This window comes from Zeus faber (assembly GCF_960531495.2).
Source record: "Zeus faber genome assembly, chromosome: 10".
In the NCBI taxonomy this organism is placed as follows: domain Eukaryota; kingdom Metazoa; phylum Chordata; class Actinopteri; order Zeiformes; family Zeidae; genus Zeus; species Zeus faber.
This window is the reverse complement of record NC_137199.1, coordinates 32,403,448-32,418,018: the sequence shown is the minus strand read 5'-3', so window position 1 is coordinate 32,418,018 and position 14,571 is coordinate 32,403,448. Positions and strand designations below refer to the sequence as shown.

The 14,571-nt window shown below is 48.2% G+C and overlaps 1 protein-coding gene across 5 annotated transcripts in view; it reads left to right on the top strand.

The window, feature by feature from the left end:
- The window catches only part of LOC307235630 (LIM and calponin homology domains-containing protein 1-like), a 71,837-nt gene that overhangs the window by 16,723 nt on the left and 40,543 nt on the right, over nucleotides 1-14,571 (top strand). For 3 of the 5 annotated variants that reach the window (XM_080007777.1, XM_080007779.1, XM_080007775.1), the window contains exons 2-3: nucleotides 10,032-10,102; nucleotides 10,909-10,984. In XM_080007777.1, coding sequence (XP_079863903.1) covers nucleotides 10,032-10,102; nucleotides 10,909-10,984 — 147 coding nt within the window. The remainder of the gene's footprint in view (nucleotides 1-10,031; nucleotides 10,103-10,908; nucleotides 10,985-14,571) is intronic. The other 2 variants (XM_080007778.1, XM_080007776.1) reach the window with 1 other exon arrangement.

The window sequence follows — 14,571 nt, the reverse complement described above, 5'->3', positions numbered from 1 at the left end:
TAACTCCCGACTGCTGCAAACTGTTAGAAGTTATAACCTGACGTTCAGCTCTGCACAGCGTTTAGGATGCATACTCTTAATATTTAGTGACATCTGTTCTTTTAGATGTTTTATCACGTTACTTCTCTTGAATTAATTGGATATCATTTTTCCCTCTCTTTTTCATAGCATTTGGGTTTTCGTTAGTATGAGCTGCCGTTCACTCCTTGCACGGTTCTGGCCATAGAAACTCCAGTAGCAGAAACCTTTTGCAGCCGTAACTTCTGTATGCACACACTAATTGTGGGTTATTACAGTTTTTACAAGATGACTTCTGGTCACCAAATGGTCCTCCATGAAACAGTTCAACACTAATATTGTGTAGCTCCCCCTCGTGTCCCCAAAACAGCTGTGAGGTGGAGGCATGGACTCCACCAGACTCTGAAGGTGTCCTGTGGTATCTGGCACCAAGACGTTAGCAGCAGATCCTTTAAGTCCTGGAAGGTGGAGGTGGGGCCCCCATGGATCAGGCTTGTTGTTCCAGCACATCCCATAGATGCTCCATGGGATCGGACCCTAACCCCACCCATCCACATGATGTAGAAGAAAAGGTGATTCATCAGACCTCCACCTTCTTCCATTGCTCCATGGTCCAGTTGAGACGCTCACGTGTCCATTGTAGGTGCTTTCAGGGGTGGACAGGGGTCAGCATGGCCACTGTGAGCTCCCATACGCAGCAAGCTGCCATGCACTGTGTGTTCTACACCTTTCTATCATAGCAACATTCACTGTTTCAACACTTTGTGCTACAGTAGTTCTACTGTGTCCACTGGATCCAACCAGACGGACTAGACTTGGCTCCCCACGTGCATCAATGAGCCTTGGGCCCCCATGACCCTGTGGCCCGTTCACCGGTTTTCCTTTCCCAAAACTATACGGAATACACACAACTGTTCCATGTGCAGCCAGGTGTACAGTTGGAGTGTCTTAAAGCGAGGCCGTAGATCTCCCGGCTGCCACTTCTCACGTCTCTCAGGATAAAGCGCAGATCGTAGACATGAAGCCAGGATTTGGCCTTTGGACTCCAGTGTTGAATTGCTGATTCATCACAGAGCTGAGGAAGAGGCGAAGCAGAAAGAAAGTTATTCAGCTTGTCTCAAGGAATTACACTAACAGAGTGCTTAGTGGAGGTGTGTGTGTGTGTGTGTGTGTGTGTGTGTGTGTGTGTGTGTGTGTGTGTGTGTGTGTGTGTGTGTGTGTGTGTGTGTGTGTGTGTGTGTGTGTGTGTGTGTGTGTGTATGTGTGTGAACATAATGTACAGTGTTACATTTCCTAGTGCAGATGATAGAACAGCAGAGATCCCATTGGCTGGGTTGGGACAGTTTGTATTAGAACAATAATTTTATTTTAGCGACTGGTACTTTGTCTGGGTCTGGGACTAGTGTCTCTGATTTGAACGACAGTGGTTTGTCTCAGCAAGGACTCAACTCAACCGGTGACCCGGTCCATCAGATCTTTACTGCCCATGTTGGTATCAGTGTCATTTCTCTGTCAGATAATCCTGTAATCAGATCGGAACCCACTTCTATAATCTCAGTGTTATTAAAATCCCGTTGAGATGGAGCCAGTCGTCCTCGCTGAGTAGGAGTAGAAGATGAGTAATCAGAGGTTACATAAGGTTTCCCACGCTCTCTCTGGTGCCACAGCCTTCTTGGGAACATCCAGATCTTCCTGACTGACGTAGGAAAGCATAAATATGTAGCTGAATGCTTTCAGGTGTTCTCAGTGAGATCAATCATCATTTTCACAAAAGACACCTGAGAACAAATCACATATATAAAAGCACAAGCTGGGGCGTTGGGTGCTTCAATCCCTGGCTCCTCCTGGTAGTCCCTGTCTTTCAGACCTGACACTGAACCCCAAAACTGCTCCTGATGAGCAGGTTTGAGCCTTCCATGGCTGCCTCCGCCATCGGTGGATGAAAGAATGTGTGAATGTGAGGCCAAACTGTAAAGGGCCTTGCGTCCCCTTCCATCATCCATGGAAAATGCTGCCAAGTACAACTTCAGACCACACAGTTGAAAAGATGTTGGGTTCTGCTCTAAAGTCCTGGTTGTTCGACGCTTTGTCTCCATTAATTGTTAAAGAGTGAAATATTGGCTGTACAGACTTAGAATGTGTTTGCGTCCGGATGAAGGCTTCCACGGCTCCAGCGAGCGCCTGTTCTCTGCGCGGTGTGTCGCTCCATTCCCTGAATGTACGCCAGGGCCCGCGGGCCTCTGTGAAATGGATTTGTTTCACGCTGTCATAGAAGCAGCTTATTGATGGTTTCCTCTGTTCTGCATTGTGCTCCGCGCCGCCACAAATCAACATAATCCATGGTGTTTGTGTACAGTGCAGCGCGTGGCGGCCATGTGAGCACTGTCCGAGGGAAATCTACAACCGAGGTCTCTCATCACACTCATCACATCGTCTTGCTGCTAGAAACGATGAGGCTTTTATTTTTTATTTTGGTTTCATTGTTTTAATACAGAATATGCCTTTAAAACTGCTGTGTTGTACATGTTGTTCGTAGGGGTCAAACTTCCAGGTTCCACGTATGCTCCACATTAAATTGAACCATATGAAAGAAGACTTCATGCAGACCATAATATGGAAAAAACTGAGCTTTTCTTTTATATTATCTTGTCAGTTCTACTTGCTGCGCATTGTGCTGCATCAGATTGAGACTCAGCGATGCAGCTTCTATAAAACAAACACTACTTCTCCCTACTCTGGTTGCCAGCTCCTACATGGGTTGTACTTTGTGGAAAACTAGAGAAGTGGAAGTGAAATATCATCTACTAAACTATCTAGAAACCTTCTTTTTAGGTATTTTGTATTCTCCGATGGGACTACAAACGGAGTTAATGAAGCACGGTACATCTAATGATGAAAAGTGAGACCACCCACATGAAGATTTAATTTTGACCAGGGAAATGGGTACTTTGCTAAACGGCTGTGGAAGGGTTTGATCCAAGGGCCGCTGGGAGCTTGAATGCTGTGCCAGAGGCAGGGGACATAGGTAGTGGATTATCTCTGAGCCAGTTTTAGGTTTAGGTTTTATGTCCAATGTTTCAATCAGTTGTATCATTGGAATTTAGAATTTTAATCAAATCCTTGCACTACCCTCAGGCCAGTGGTGAGTCTCCAGTGAAAACTATAGTTCATTTTGTTTTGTCACCAAACTGCACTTCAAACAACACTTACAAGGCAAAATATAAAGAAAACAGGAATAAAAGGGCTCATGCATCAGTAGCATCTCTCATATTATAACCACATTGACTGCTTAACCACAGATCCCATTAGGTCCTGCACTCTTTTTTTTTTTTTTTACCGTTGATTCAATAGGATCCTGGAATGCTCCTCAACAGATTACGTCCTACGTCCTCTTTCCAACGGGAATTGCCCAGATTAATGGCTTGTGGCCAGAAGACGTGCATAGGTGTTAAACGTGGAGGTAGTGTTTAAGATTCTGCTATGTAACTGCTTATTAAAAGCTACTATGTGTTCGAATCTGTTTGTGTTCTTTGCGGCCTGTGGTTAGGAAGTGTGCCTCGCTGTCGCAGCCTGCCTCGTGGGTTGACACGCCGCTGGTCACGGAAACCTGCCTGTTTCAAACCTCGTATTACCGGTCGTTAATTTGGGGAAGGTAGCGTGCCCAGACGAGGACCAGAGATTAGCACAGCAACGGATCTGTTCTCACTGGATGGGCCTCGGGCTGGAGTGATCTCATGAGGATCTCTATCCGAAAGGGAAGCACTGGATGTGTCTGTTGTTGTAACTGACGCGCAGGTACAAAGACATAACTCTGCAGAGGGTGATGTTAATAAGGTTGTGTCACTGTGTGTTGGTGTAAGAGCCAGATTTCATGATGGGTATCTTGGATGTCTCTTTGCAGCAGGGGCCGTCTCCAGGCGCGTCAGAGTTTGAGAGCTCCAACATCACTGTAATAATTAGTTTTTTCATAATCCATCCAAAAGAGAAGTTGAATCACATACCATCACTTCCTCTGGAGTGATTGGATTTGGCCAAAGCTAGAGACGGCTCTGGTTAGTTGAACGGCCCTCGTGGATAACAGTGACAGAGAGGGAGCTTCTGTCTGGACGCGGCGGTCCGCAGGGAGGGAAGTAAACAAAACAAACAGCCGTCGGCATCTCGTTTGATTGTTCATGAAACAATACGGGCCGCGTTCCACTGAAAACAACGGTGGTCACACATTCCGCTGTCTAATTCCCCTCCTGTGACCCAGTTGTGGCTGTAAAATACAGAGTTCAGGCCCAGAAGCTTCCAGCTCCTTTGGAGCGCATCATTGCACTGTTTTACCTACAAAGAGCTCAGACACTACGCTGTCTACTCACCACACCGCTCATCTGATCTGCTTACTTTCTTTTTATTTGTATTCACACCACGTTTGGTGGTAGTCACACACAAAATGTATCATACAGTATGTACTGCTATATCTAACATTCAAGGTCAGAATGGTAATTGGCTTTTAGCAGAGGAGGTGTTATTCATGGTGGACTGTTGGTGCTTTACTGTTTCTCTTTAGTTCCAAGGATGACTCATGTCTTCAATTCAGCTGGAATTGTTGTACAATGCTGAGAAAAAGTATTTTTATAGCATGTTAACCTCAGCTCCCTGTCACTGGCTACATTAATCAGCCTATAAATTGCCCAGGAGCCACAAGCCGACCAGCCAACCCAATGGCTTTCTGATGAGGTCACACTGGGTGTGGTGGGACGCCAGAGTTTGTACACCCTTATGCTTGAGCCCCTTTTTAAAGAAGCCATATTTATTAATATGCTGTTGGCAACCCTTTTAATCTCTGCATAACTTGTTAATGTTCAATGTTCAAGAAGCGTGAATTGCATGTGTGAGGGTTCTAAACCGATAGGACCAACAGATGTGCATGAATTAGCCTAAATGGGAAAAACAAGCCCTTGGCATTCTCCATGCTCTACACTTTGTCATCTCCAGACCATAATAACCTAATGCACATTAATAGGCACAAACCCCTGGAGACAGTATTTTAGTGGACCCAACTCTTCAACCAGGGTCCAGACATCCACTGTGTCTGGCAGAGCCATTTGGGGAACCACGGTCCGTGAAAAAATATATTTCAAATTGACAAATTTACGGACATATTTTCTTTTTGTCTCTTGGGGAATGGTACTCAAGGGTGATATACTGTACCTGAAATGGTGAAACAGAAATCATTGTTGACCAGCAACGTTTTTACATTACGTTACATTATTTTGCTTTTCATGGTTGCAATCAGAACAGGCTTGGTTAGCACTGGTGCCTTCAGGAGCCGTGTATTAGTGGCCCCAGCTTATTAGGTATTTAGCATTGCCTGAGGTAAGGACAATAGTTGGGCTATTACAGATAATTAGGGACTGTCTTTCTGCTTGTGTTCAGTTATTTTTAACCATTTAATTGTCTTTTACAGAGGTTGAAAAAATCCACAGCTTTGCGTCACATTGAAACACTGAGTACGTCTGCACCCGCTGCTCCTTGATGCATTTAATGGCTTATTGAAACAAGAAAGCCCGACTGTTCTGTTGGCGTGACAACATGCAGGACTGCAACCCAAATTCCAGTCCTTAAACATTGCAGCACACAACTGTGTCCAGCCAAAGTGCCCTTGAGCGAGACACTCAACCTATGTTTGTTGGTTGAGTGCAGTGAAAGTCTAGAAAAAGTAAAGGTCTAATTTTAGAGGAGCAACAGCACTCACAGGCTCTGACACATTTCGGGAGGTGCTTCTGAATCAGGGTCATCCACTCGCAGCATGAGCTTTTCAATTAATGTGTGGATATAAAAGAATCTGGGTCAGTCAATCTGTCCTGAGACTAGGACCTGTGGATGCCACCCCTACATGCAGAGTCCCCTGGACCTGCAAATACTTTTGACTCAACGTCTAAGACAAGAAACTGAAATGTCACTCACAAACGCCGGAATTTACGACTTTCGCAGCAATTTCAAGAGACGAGATGTGGATGTGTTTCATCGAAAAGAGACGGGAATTGTTTGTCTGCGTGTTAAACGCTGCACAATGTTATTGTCTATGGTTGGAATCTGGGAGCGGCATGTACTGGAAATCACTGAATGACCGTTAGGCTAAGAGGCTTGCAGTACGACTGATCTGTGTGATCTGACAAATGTGTCTCACCTCAGGGCATGTCTGCAGAACAGGCTCTCAGGTAAACCAGTTCAGGAGTATCAATCATGTGTATTTTAATAAGAGTAGAGGTCCTGGCTACTTCCACACAGACATGGTGCATCATCAACAGGGTGACTTCACTAGAGCCAGCGTCATGTCATGTGGTGTCCCAAGGGTGAATGGCACTGCAAGGCATAGCTTTTTATTATACGGCTCCATTCAGGTGAGGCAGCACCACTGGTGGAGGATCTCCAGGACCAATGCTGTTGTTTATGTGCAGTACATGTATTTAATCTGTAATTTGTTGAATGAGAATGATGCATGTCATGTTTTTTGTTCTAACATCGGGGTCCTCGTAGAAAATAAGTATTTTTACACCTTTAACCTGAAATAAAAATCAATCAATCAATCATCCATCCACCTTGGTGCTGCTTACACTCTGTACACAATGCTCCGTCCCCAAAACGTCCCCATGTCAGAGCACTGCACAGCGGTAGATGGTCAAATGTAGGCATATAGGATCACTCCACCCTTCTCTCTCTCCCTCTCTGCGTCGCTGCCTGTCTGACAGTCTTTCATGCTCCTCCTGTCTCTCTCCCTCTCTCCTTTATTGAAGCGGTGGTAGTCGTCCACCACCCCCGTGCCTTCCCTCTCCCTGTCGGACTGCATCTGTCCTGCACTGTGACCAGCCAAGACAGAAACCTGCAGCCAGACACTTCACCTCCACACGCCTCATCCACAGCTGCTCAAATAATGTCATCCAGTCAGAAATTAGATCTTCTAATTGTTTTGGTTTCCAAACTGGGGGTCGTCTCTTTTCAGGGGCCCAGTGTCCCATTCTGTTGGAATAGTTTTTAAATGGGATCATTTCCCTTTTTGTGTGTGTGTGTGTGTGTGTGTGTGTGTGTGTGTGTGTGTGTGTGCGTGTGCGTGTGTGAAGATTTTCAAACTCTTGGAATTGATGAAGCATGGTGTGTCTCCATCCCAGCAGAAGCACTGAACCTACCACCAGTATTATTTCAAGAACACGTAAACCCATCCAGTCATGCAAACACATGCAAAGACACTCTGCTAGTAACTAATAAATCCCCTGTCACAACACATTAGGCTCCTGGAGGCGGCAGGTGGGGATGGTGGCGGCTTACGTCAAGCTGGTTAGTGTTTAGTGCTGTTGACCAAAGAGGGACTTGATGTGAGGCCCAGTTGTGGCTGCATCGCTCTGTGCATTTTTATGCATTTATTTCTGAAGAATATCTTCCAAAGGAGCGTGAGGATAAAGTGGCTTCTGCGCGGCTGGATCTGACGGTTTACCAAGTACGTTCTGGGTTTAAGGTTGGAAGCTGAACCTGATCCGTTGATGCGGTGCTTTTGTCAGTGAAGCTCTAACGTCGTCTCATACGTCTGTGAATGTCATGATACGAAGACTGAGACAGAAACCATGTTCTGCTGCTGGAACGGTAACGCAGCACAGCTATGGATGCTGAGTAGGAGTAGTTGTAGTAGGACTAGTAGTAGGAGGAGTAGTAGTAGGAGGAGGAGTAGTAGTAGGAGTAGTAGTAGTAGGAGTAGTAGTAAGAGTAGTAGGAGTAGGAGTAGTAGTTGGAGGAGTAGTAGTAGTAGGAGGAGAAGTAGGAGTAGTAGGAGGAGTAGTAGTAGTAGTAGTAGTAGTAGGAGGAGGAGTAGCAGTAGCAGTAGTAGTATGAGTAGTAGTAGCAGGAGGAGTGTTAGGAGGAGGAGTAGTAGTAGGAGGCGTAGTAGTAGAAGGAGGAGTTGTAGGAGTAGTAGGAGGAGTAGTAGTAGGACGAGTAGTAGTAGGAGTGGTAGGAGGAGGAGTAGTAGTAGTAGTAGGAGTTGTAGAAGGAGGAGGAGTAGTAGTAGGAGTAGTAATACTAGAAATAGGAGTAGTAGGAGTGGTAGTAGTAGTAGTAGGAGGAGGAGTAGGAGTGGTAGTAGGAGTAGTAGGAGGAGGAGTAGTAGTGGTAGTAGTAAGAGTAGCAGTAGGAGGAGTAGGAAGTAGTTGTGAGGGCTGTAGTACTAGTTGGTTACGTGAGGATTCTACCAGGTGAATGGGTGGATGACTGAAGAATAGCAGAAGAAGAAGATCATCTGGCTGTTACGTCAGTAGATCATCTGGCTGCTACGTCAGTAGATCATCTGGCTGCTACGTCAGTAGATCATCTGGCTGCTACGTCAGTAGATCATCTGGCTGCTACGTCAGTAGATCATCTGGCTGCTACGTCAGTAGATCATCTGGCTGCTACGTCAGTAGATCATCTCGCTGCTACGTCAGTAGATCACCAGAGAAAGTTTAACTCCCACTTCACCACTGGTGGAGGGAGTCACGGTGTAGCTGTACTATACCATCAATAACACTTTCACTGTGAACTGACTCCTTGTTTCCTCGTCTCTTCTTCGGTTCAGTCTGAAGCTAACGTAGCTCTCTGTCCTCCTCTCCTCCTCCTCCTCTCTCCTTCTTCCTGTCCTCTCCTCCTCTTCCTCTCCTCCTGTTCCTCTCCTCCTCTTCCTCTCCTCTCCTTCTTTCTGTCCTCCTCTCCTCCTCCTCCTTCTTCCTGTCCTCTCCTCCTCTTCCTCTCCTCCTACTCCTCCTCTTCCTCTCCTCCTCTTCCTCTATTCCTCTCCTTCTCCTCTCCTCCTCCTTCTCTCCTCCTCTCCTCCTCTTCCTCCTCCTCCTCTCCTCCTCTTCCTCTCCTCCTCTTCCTCTCCTCCTCTCCCTCTCCTCCTCTCCTCCTCTCCTTCTTTCTGTCCTCCTCTCCTCCTCCTCCTCCTCTTCCTCTCTTCCTCTCCTCCTCCTCTCCTCCTCTCCCTCTCCTCCTCTCCTCCTCTTCCTCTCCTCCTCTCCTCCTCTTCCTCTCCTCCTCTTCCTCTATTCCTCTCCTCCTCCTCTCCTCCTCTCCTCCTCTCCTCCTCTCCCTCTCCTCCTCTCCTCCTCTTCCTCTCCTCCTCTTCCTCTCCTCCTCTTCCTCTCCTCCTCCTCCTCCTCTTCCTCTCTTCCTCTCCTCCTCCTCTCCTCCTCTCCCTCTCCTCCTCTCCTCCTCTTCCTCTCCTCCTCTTCCTCTCCTCCTCTTCCTCTATTCCTCTCCTCCTCCTCTCCTCCTCGCCTCCTCTCCCTCTCCTCCTCTCCTCCTCTTCCTCTCCTCTTCCTCTCCTCCTCCTCTTCCTCTCTTCCTCTCCTCCTCCTCTCCTCCTCTCCCTCTCCTCCTCTCCTCCTCTTCCTCTCCTCCTCTCCTCCTCTTCCTCTCCTCCTCTTCCTCTCCTCCTCCTCTCCTCCTCTTCCTCCTCCTCCTCTCCTCCTCTTCCTCTCCTCCTCTCCTCCTCTTCCTCTCCTCCTCCTCTCCTCCTCTTCCTCTCCTCCTCTCCTCCTCCTCCTCCTCCTCTTCCTCTCTTCCTCTCCTCCACCTCTTCCTCCTCTTCCTCCTCCTCCTCTCCTCCTCTTCCTCTTCCTCTCTTCCTCTCCTCCTCTCCTCCTCCTCCTCCTCTTCCTCTCTTCCTCTCCTCCTCCTCTCCTCCTCTTCCTCCTCCTCCTCTCCTCCTCTTCCTCTCCTCCTCTTCCTCTCCTCCTCCTCTTCCTCTCCTCTTCCTCTCCTCCTCTCCTCCTCTTCCTCTCCTCCTCTTCCTCTATTCCTCTCCTCCTCCTCTCCTCCTCCTCCTCCTCTCCCTCTCCTCCTCTCCTCCTCTTCCTCTCCTCCTCTTCCTCTCCTCCTCTCCTCCTCCTCTCCTCCTCTCCCTCTCCTCCTCTCCTCCTCTTCCTCTCCTCCTCTTCCTCTCCTCCTCTCTTCCTCTTCCTCTCCTCCTCTCCTCCTCTTCCTCTCCTCCTCCTCTCCTCCAGGCTGCCACAGGGAGATGCTTGGGTGACAAGGACTTCAGAGGAGGATTAGAAAACGGGATTCTGCTCTGCGAGTGAGTTACACCGTTCTATACCCTGTCTGTCTGTCTCACTGACTTTCTGTCTCACTGTTTGTCCATCTCACTGTCTTTATGACTGTCTGTTCGTCTCACTGACTGACTTACTGACTGACTGTCTGTCTCTCTCACTGTCTGTCTGACTGTCTCACTGACTTTATGTCTCACTGCCTTCCTGTCTCATTGACTGTCTGACTGTCTGTCTGTCTCACTGACTGTCCGTCTGTCTTTCTCTCCGTCCGTCTGTCTGTCTGTCTGTCTGTCCACTGATTGGCTCCCATTTATCAAACATGAACAAACAAACAACAGACTTCACTTCAGCTTGTCACGGCTCAGGGGTAAGAGAGGGACACGCCCGGGGCTTCTTGTGTTCCCTTCAACAAGGAAACAAAGTAAAGTACAATGTATCTAAAATAAATACACAGCTTTTATTTCGATTTTTTTTGGAGGCACATTCTTGTATAAGAATAAATCCTTCCAGTTTCACAAACCAGCTAAAATCGTATGCACCGACCAGATGCTTTTTTCTTTCCAGCCCGATATGATCAATAGTACCCAGCACCTGCAACCCTGTCACAGGGGAAAAGCAGGGTGCAGTACCACCCACTGCCACCGGGGCGCTGTTTCAATCCCGGTGCAGGTTGGGCGTGGAGATGAGGGGATGAAGGACGGAGGAGTGGAGCACTTCCTGTCCAAGCTTTATTTTAAAAACAAAACACGCACTCTCATTTCCTCTGGTTCGTGTGTGTGTGTTCTGTCGTCCTGACATTCTGTCGCTCTCTCTCTGTCGCTCTCTCTCTCAGGTTGCTGAGTTGCATCAAACCAGGGCTAGTGAAGAAAATCAACAGATTGCAAACTCCCATCGCGGGGCTGGTGAGTGTATGTATTGTGTGTATTATATATATTCATTCCCACTGCAGTGATGGAGACATCATACATGATATAGAGACATCATCGCCTTTTCTTCTGAGTTTTTAATGGACTATGCAGCTAAAGCCTTGAGTACCTGTCGTGCCTGGTTCCGCTGAGGGGTGGTGTTGTGATGGCTCTCAGGTTGCCACAGTGGATTCTTTCACCCCGTCAATGGAGTCTTTGAGCGCCGAGCGGACTTGAGCTCAGTCCACTTCCCTGTTTCCCTTCTACTTCGCTCCCTGAACATTTGAGATTTAAAGGCGGAGTCGACTGAAACGTTGGATTTTTCCATCAAATTATATTTGGGTCATTTATTGGTGCGAAAAGATCATGAATTTGAAGTTAATTGTCAGTCGGTAAAACCCAGTTGGTGTGATTATATCTGATCCAACCTGCTGATCCTTCTACTGGGACCACCAATCCTGACTGATATCTCCTACTGTTACCAGTCATCCACCTAATGGTATCGAGCAATCCTCCTACTGGGACCTGCGATCCTCCTACTGGTACCCACTTATCCTCGTACTTGTACCTCCTCCTACTTGTACCCACTTATCCTCCAACTGGGACTGGCGATCCTCCTACTGGTACCACTAATCGACCTACTGGTACCCAGGGATCCTCCTACTGGTACCAGCGATCCTCCTACTTGTACCCAAGGATCCTCCTACTAGTATCAGCGATCCTCCTACTGTTACCAGTGATCCAGCTACTGGTACCAGCGATCCTCCTACTTGTACCCAAGGATCCTTCTACTGGTACCAGGGATCCTCCTACTGGTACCCAAGGATCCTCCTACTAGTACCAGCGATCCTCCTACTGTTACCAGTGATCCAGTTACTGGTACCAGCAATCCCCCTACTAGTCCCACTGATCCTTCTACTGTTACCAGTGATCCAGCTACTGGTACCAGCAATCCCCCTACTAGTCCCACTGATCCTCCTACTGTTACCAGTGATTCACCTACTGGTACCACTGATCCTCCTACTACTACCACTGATCCTCCTACTGGGACCGGTGATCCACCTACTGGTACCACTTTTTTTTTTTCCAACCCCCCTCTTTGGAGAACCATTTATCATGTTTGTGTCTGTAAACAACTGATCACTACTTCAAGAGGGAGAATCACCACGGTTGAGACAAATAAACATAGAAACAAACAACATTTACACAAAAAACATAAACATTGGAAACACAGGAAAGCCCTGAGTACCCTGCCCTGCGGCCACAGAAGACCCTTGGGCCCCCAGAGAAGTCAGAGGGCCATGGAGCAACCCCCAGGCCCAGCACCGAGGAGCATTACCCAGTCCCAGCGAGCACGAGGAGACCCCACACCGCAGGGGCGCACACATACAACCACATACCACCACATACCACCACATACCACCACATACCACCACGTACAACCACGTACAACCACGTACAACCCCGGTACAACCCCGTACAATGTGGTTGTACGGGGTTGTACCTGGGAGTCCACATCACAGAGGACTTAACATGGACTGTACACACAGACACTCTGGTGAGAAAGGCGAGGCAGCGTCTTTACCACCTCAGGCAGCTGAGGAAATTCCGGGTCTCGGTGAGGATCCTCAAGTCCTTCTACTCTGGAGCAGTGGAGAGCATCCTGACAGGCAACATCACTGCGTGGTTTGGGAGCTGTACTGCTCAGGACAGGCGGGCCCTGCAGAGGGTGGTGCGTTCAGCTGAACGTACCACTGGAACTACCCTCCTCCCCTTGCAGGAGCTATACACCAGGAGGTGTAGTAGCAGAGCTGCAGGATCATGAAGGATCCTCATCACCCCAACAACGGACTGTTCCAGCTGCTGCGTCAGGCAAGAGCCTCTGCAGTCACACAGCGAGAACAGAGACTGAGACGGAGCTTTTTCCCGCAAACCATAAGAACTGTCAACGCTGACCTCACCAGGGGTCCTAACTGAGCCATGCACTAGGCTCCACTACCTACTGTACTGTATGTAGCATACTGTACTGCATACTGTACCGCATACTGTACTGCATACTGTACCGCATACTGTGTCACTGTTCAGGGTTGTTCATGATGCCGTATTGCTGCGCCGTACTGTTGTATACTGTGCTGTATTATCCCAAACACTACCTCACTTTATTCACATGCCACTTTAATGCACATATCTGTATATACATAATTGTCTATTCCATATACATAAGCATATTCCCTCTATCTATTCCATTTTATTTTTATTGTATTTTATTTTATTCTATATATTTCTATTTTATTCTATAAGTATTCGACTTACTGTATTACGTTTTAGGAGTCAGTTAGTTGGGCTATTAGAAATTTTTCCTAGGACATTGTGTTATCACCGGGTGCGTTGCATTACATTTCACTGCATATATGTATGAAAGTATGTATATGTATGTGACGAATAAAAATCTTGAATCTTGAATCTACAACCACATACAACCACATACAACCACATACCACCACATACCACCACGTACAACCACGTACCACCACATACCACCACGTACCACCACATACCACCACATACCACCACGTACAACCACATACAACCACATACAACCACGTACCACCACATACAACCAACCCCCAGGTGCAGGCACAAGATACAGGCACAGAACCCGGGCCACGGGCCGTGGGCACCAGGCACGGACCGCAGGCCTGGATCCCGGCCCCATGGCAACAGACCGACACCCGGCCTGACCCGCCACCCCATGGGCAACGCCCATCCACGTAGCAGAGTGTGCTCAGAGCGGGGCAGCTGGATGTGAGGTCCCCCCCGCCGACGCCAGCAGGCTGGGCCCGCCGCAGAGAAGCCGCACGGCGGGAGCAAAGGCCGACAGCCGCCCCCCAACCTACACCCACAACAGCAAGAAGCCCCCCCAGGTGCCCCCGGAAGGCACCCGGCGGTGTTCTCCCCAGCCCCGCCGGGTCGCAGCGCAGCCTAAGCCACCAGGCGCAAGCTGCCAGGACTCCAGCGATCCTCCTACTGATACCAATCAGTGATCCTCCTACTGCAGCGAACCTCCCACTTGGACCAGTTATATTCCTACTGGTACAGCGATCCTCCTACAGCTACCACTGATCACCTTACTGGTACCCAGTGATCCTCCTACTGGTACCCAGTTAACCTCCTGTTGATACATGAAAAATATAGTAAATGTATGATTTCTAGGTGGTTCTCAACAATGCATCATGGCTGCCAAAGGAACGGGCAGATTGAGACGAGGAGGTTGTTGCCAGTTTGGGCCTTGTGTGTCCAGTACTGTTATAGTGACTGCATGCTAATTGTGTAAGCTCAATGCATGGCTGCAGATGGGATCAGCTAGCCTAGCTCCATCTTAAAAGCTGAGTTATTTAAGCAACACATCTTGCATCTTGTTTCTCTGTGATTTTAAAGATGTCTATCACACCTCAGTGACTCCGCCCCGCAGCCTCCTGCGGTTTTGGGTTTTTCCCAGTCATGATGTGAGTACCGAGGTGAGAAACACACAAACAAGCAGTGTGCTGTTATCAGATCGTCACGGCAACTTCCCGTGTCACTTCCTGTTT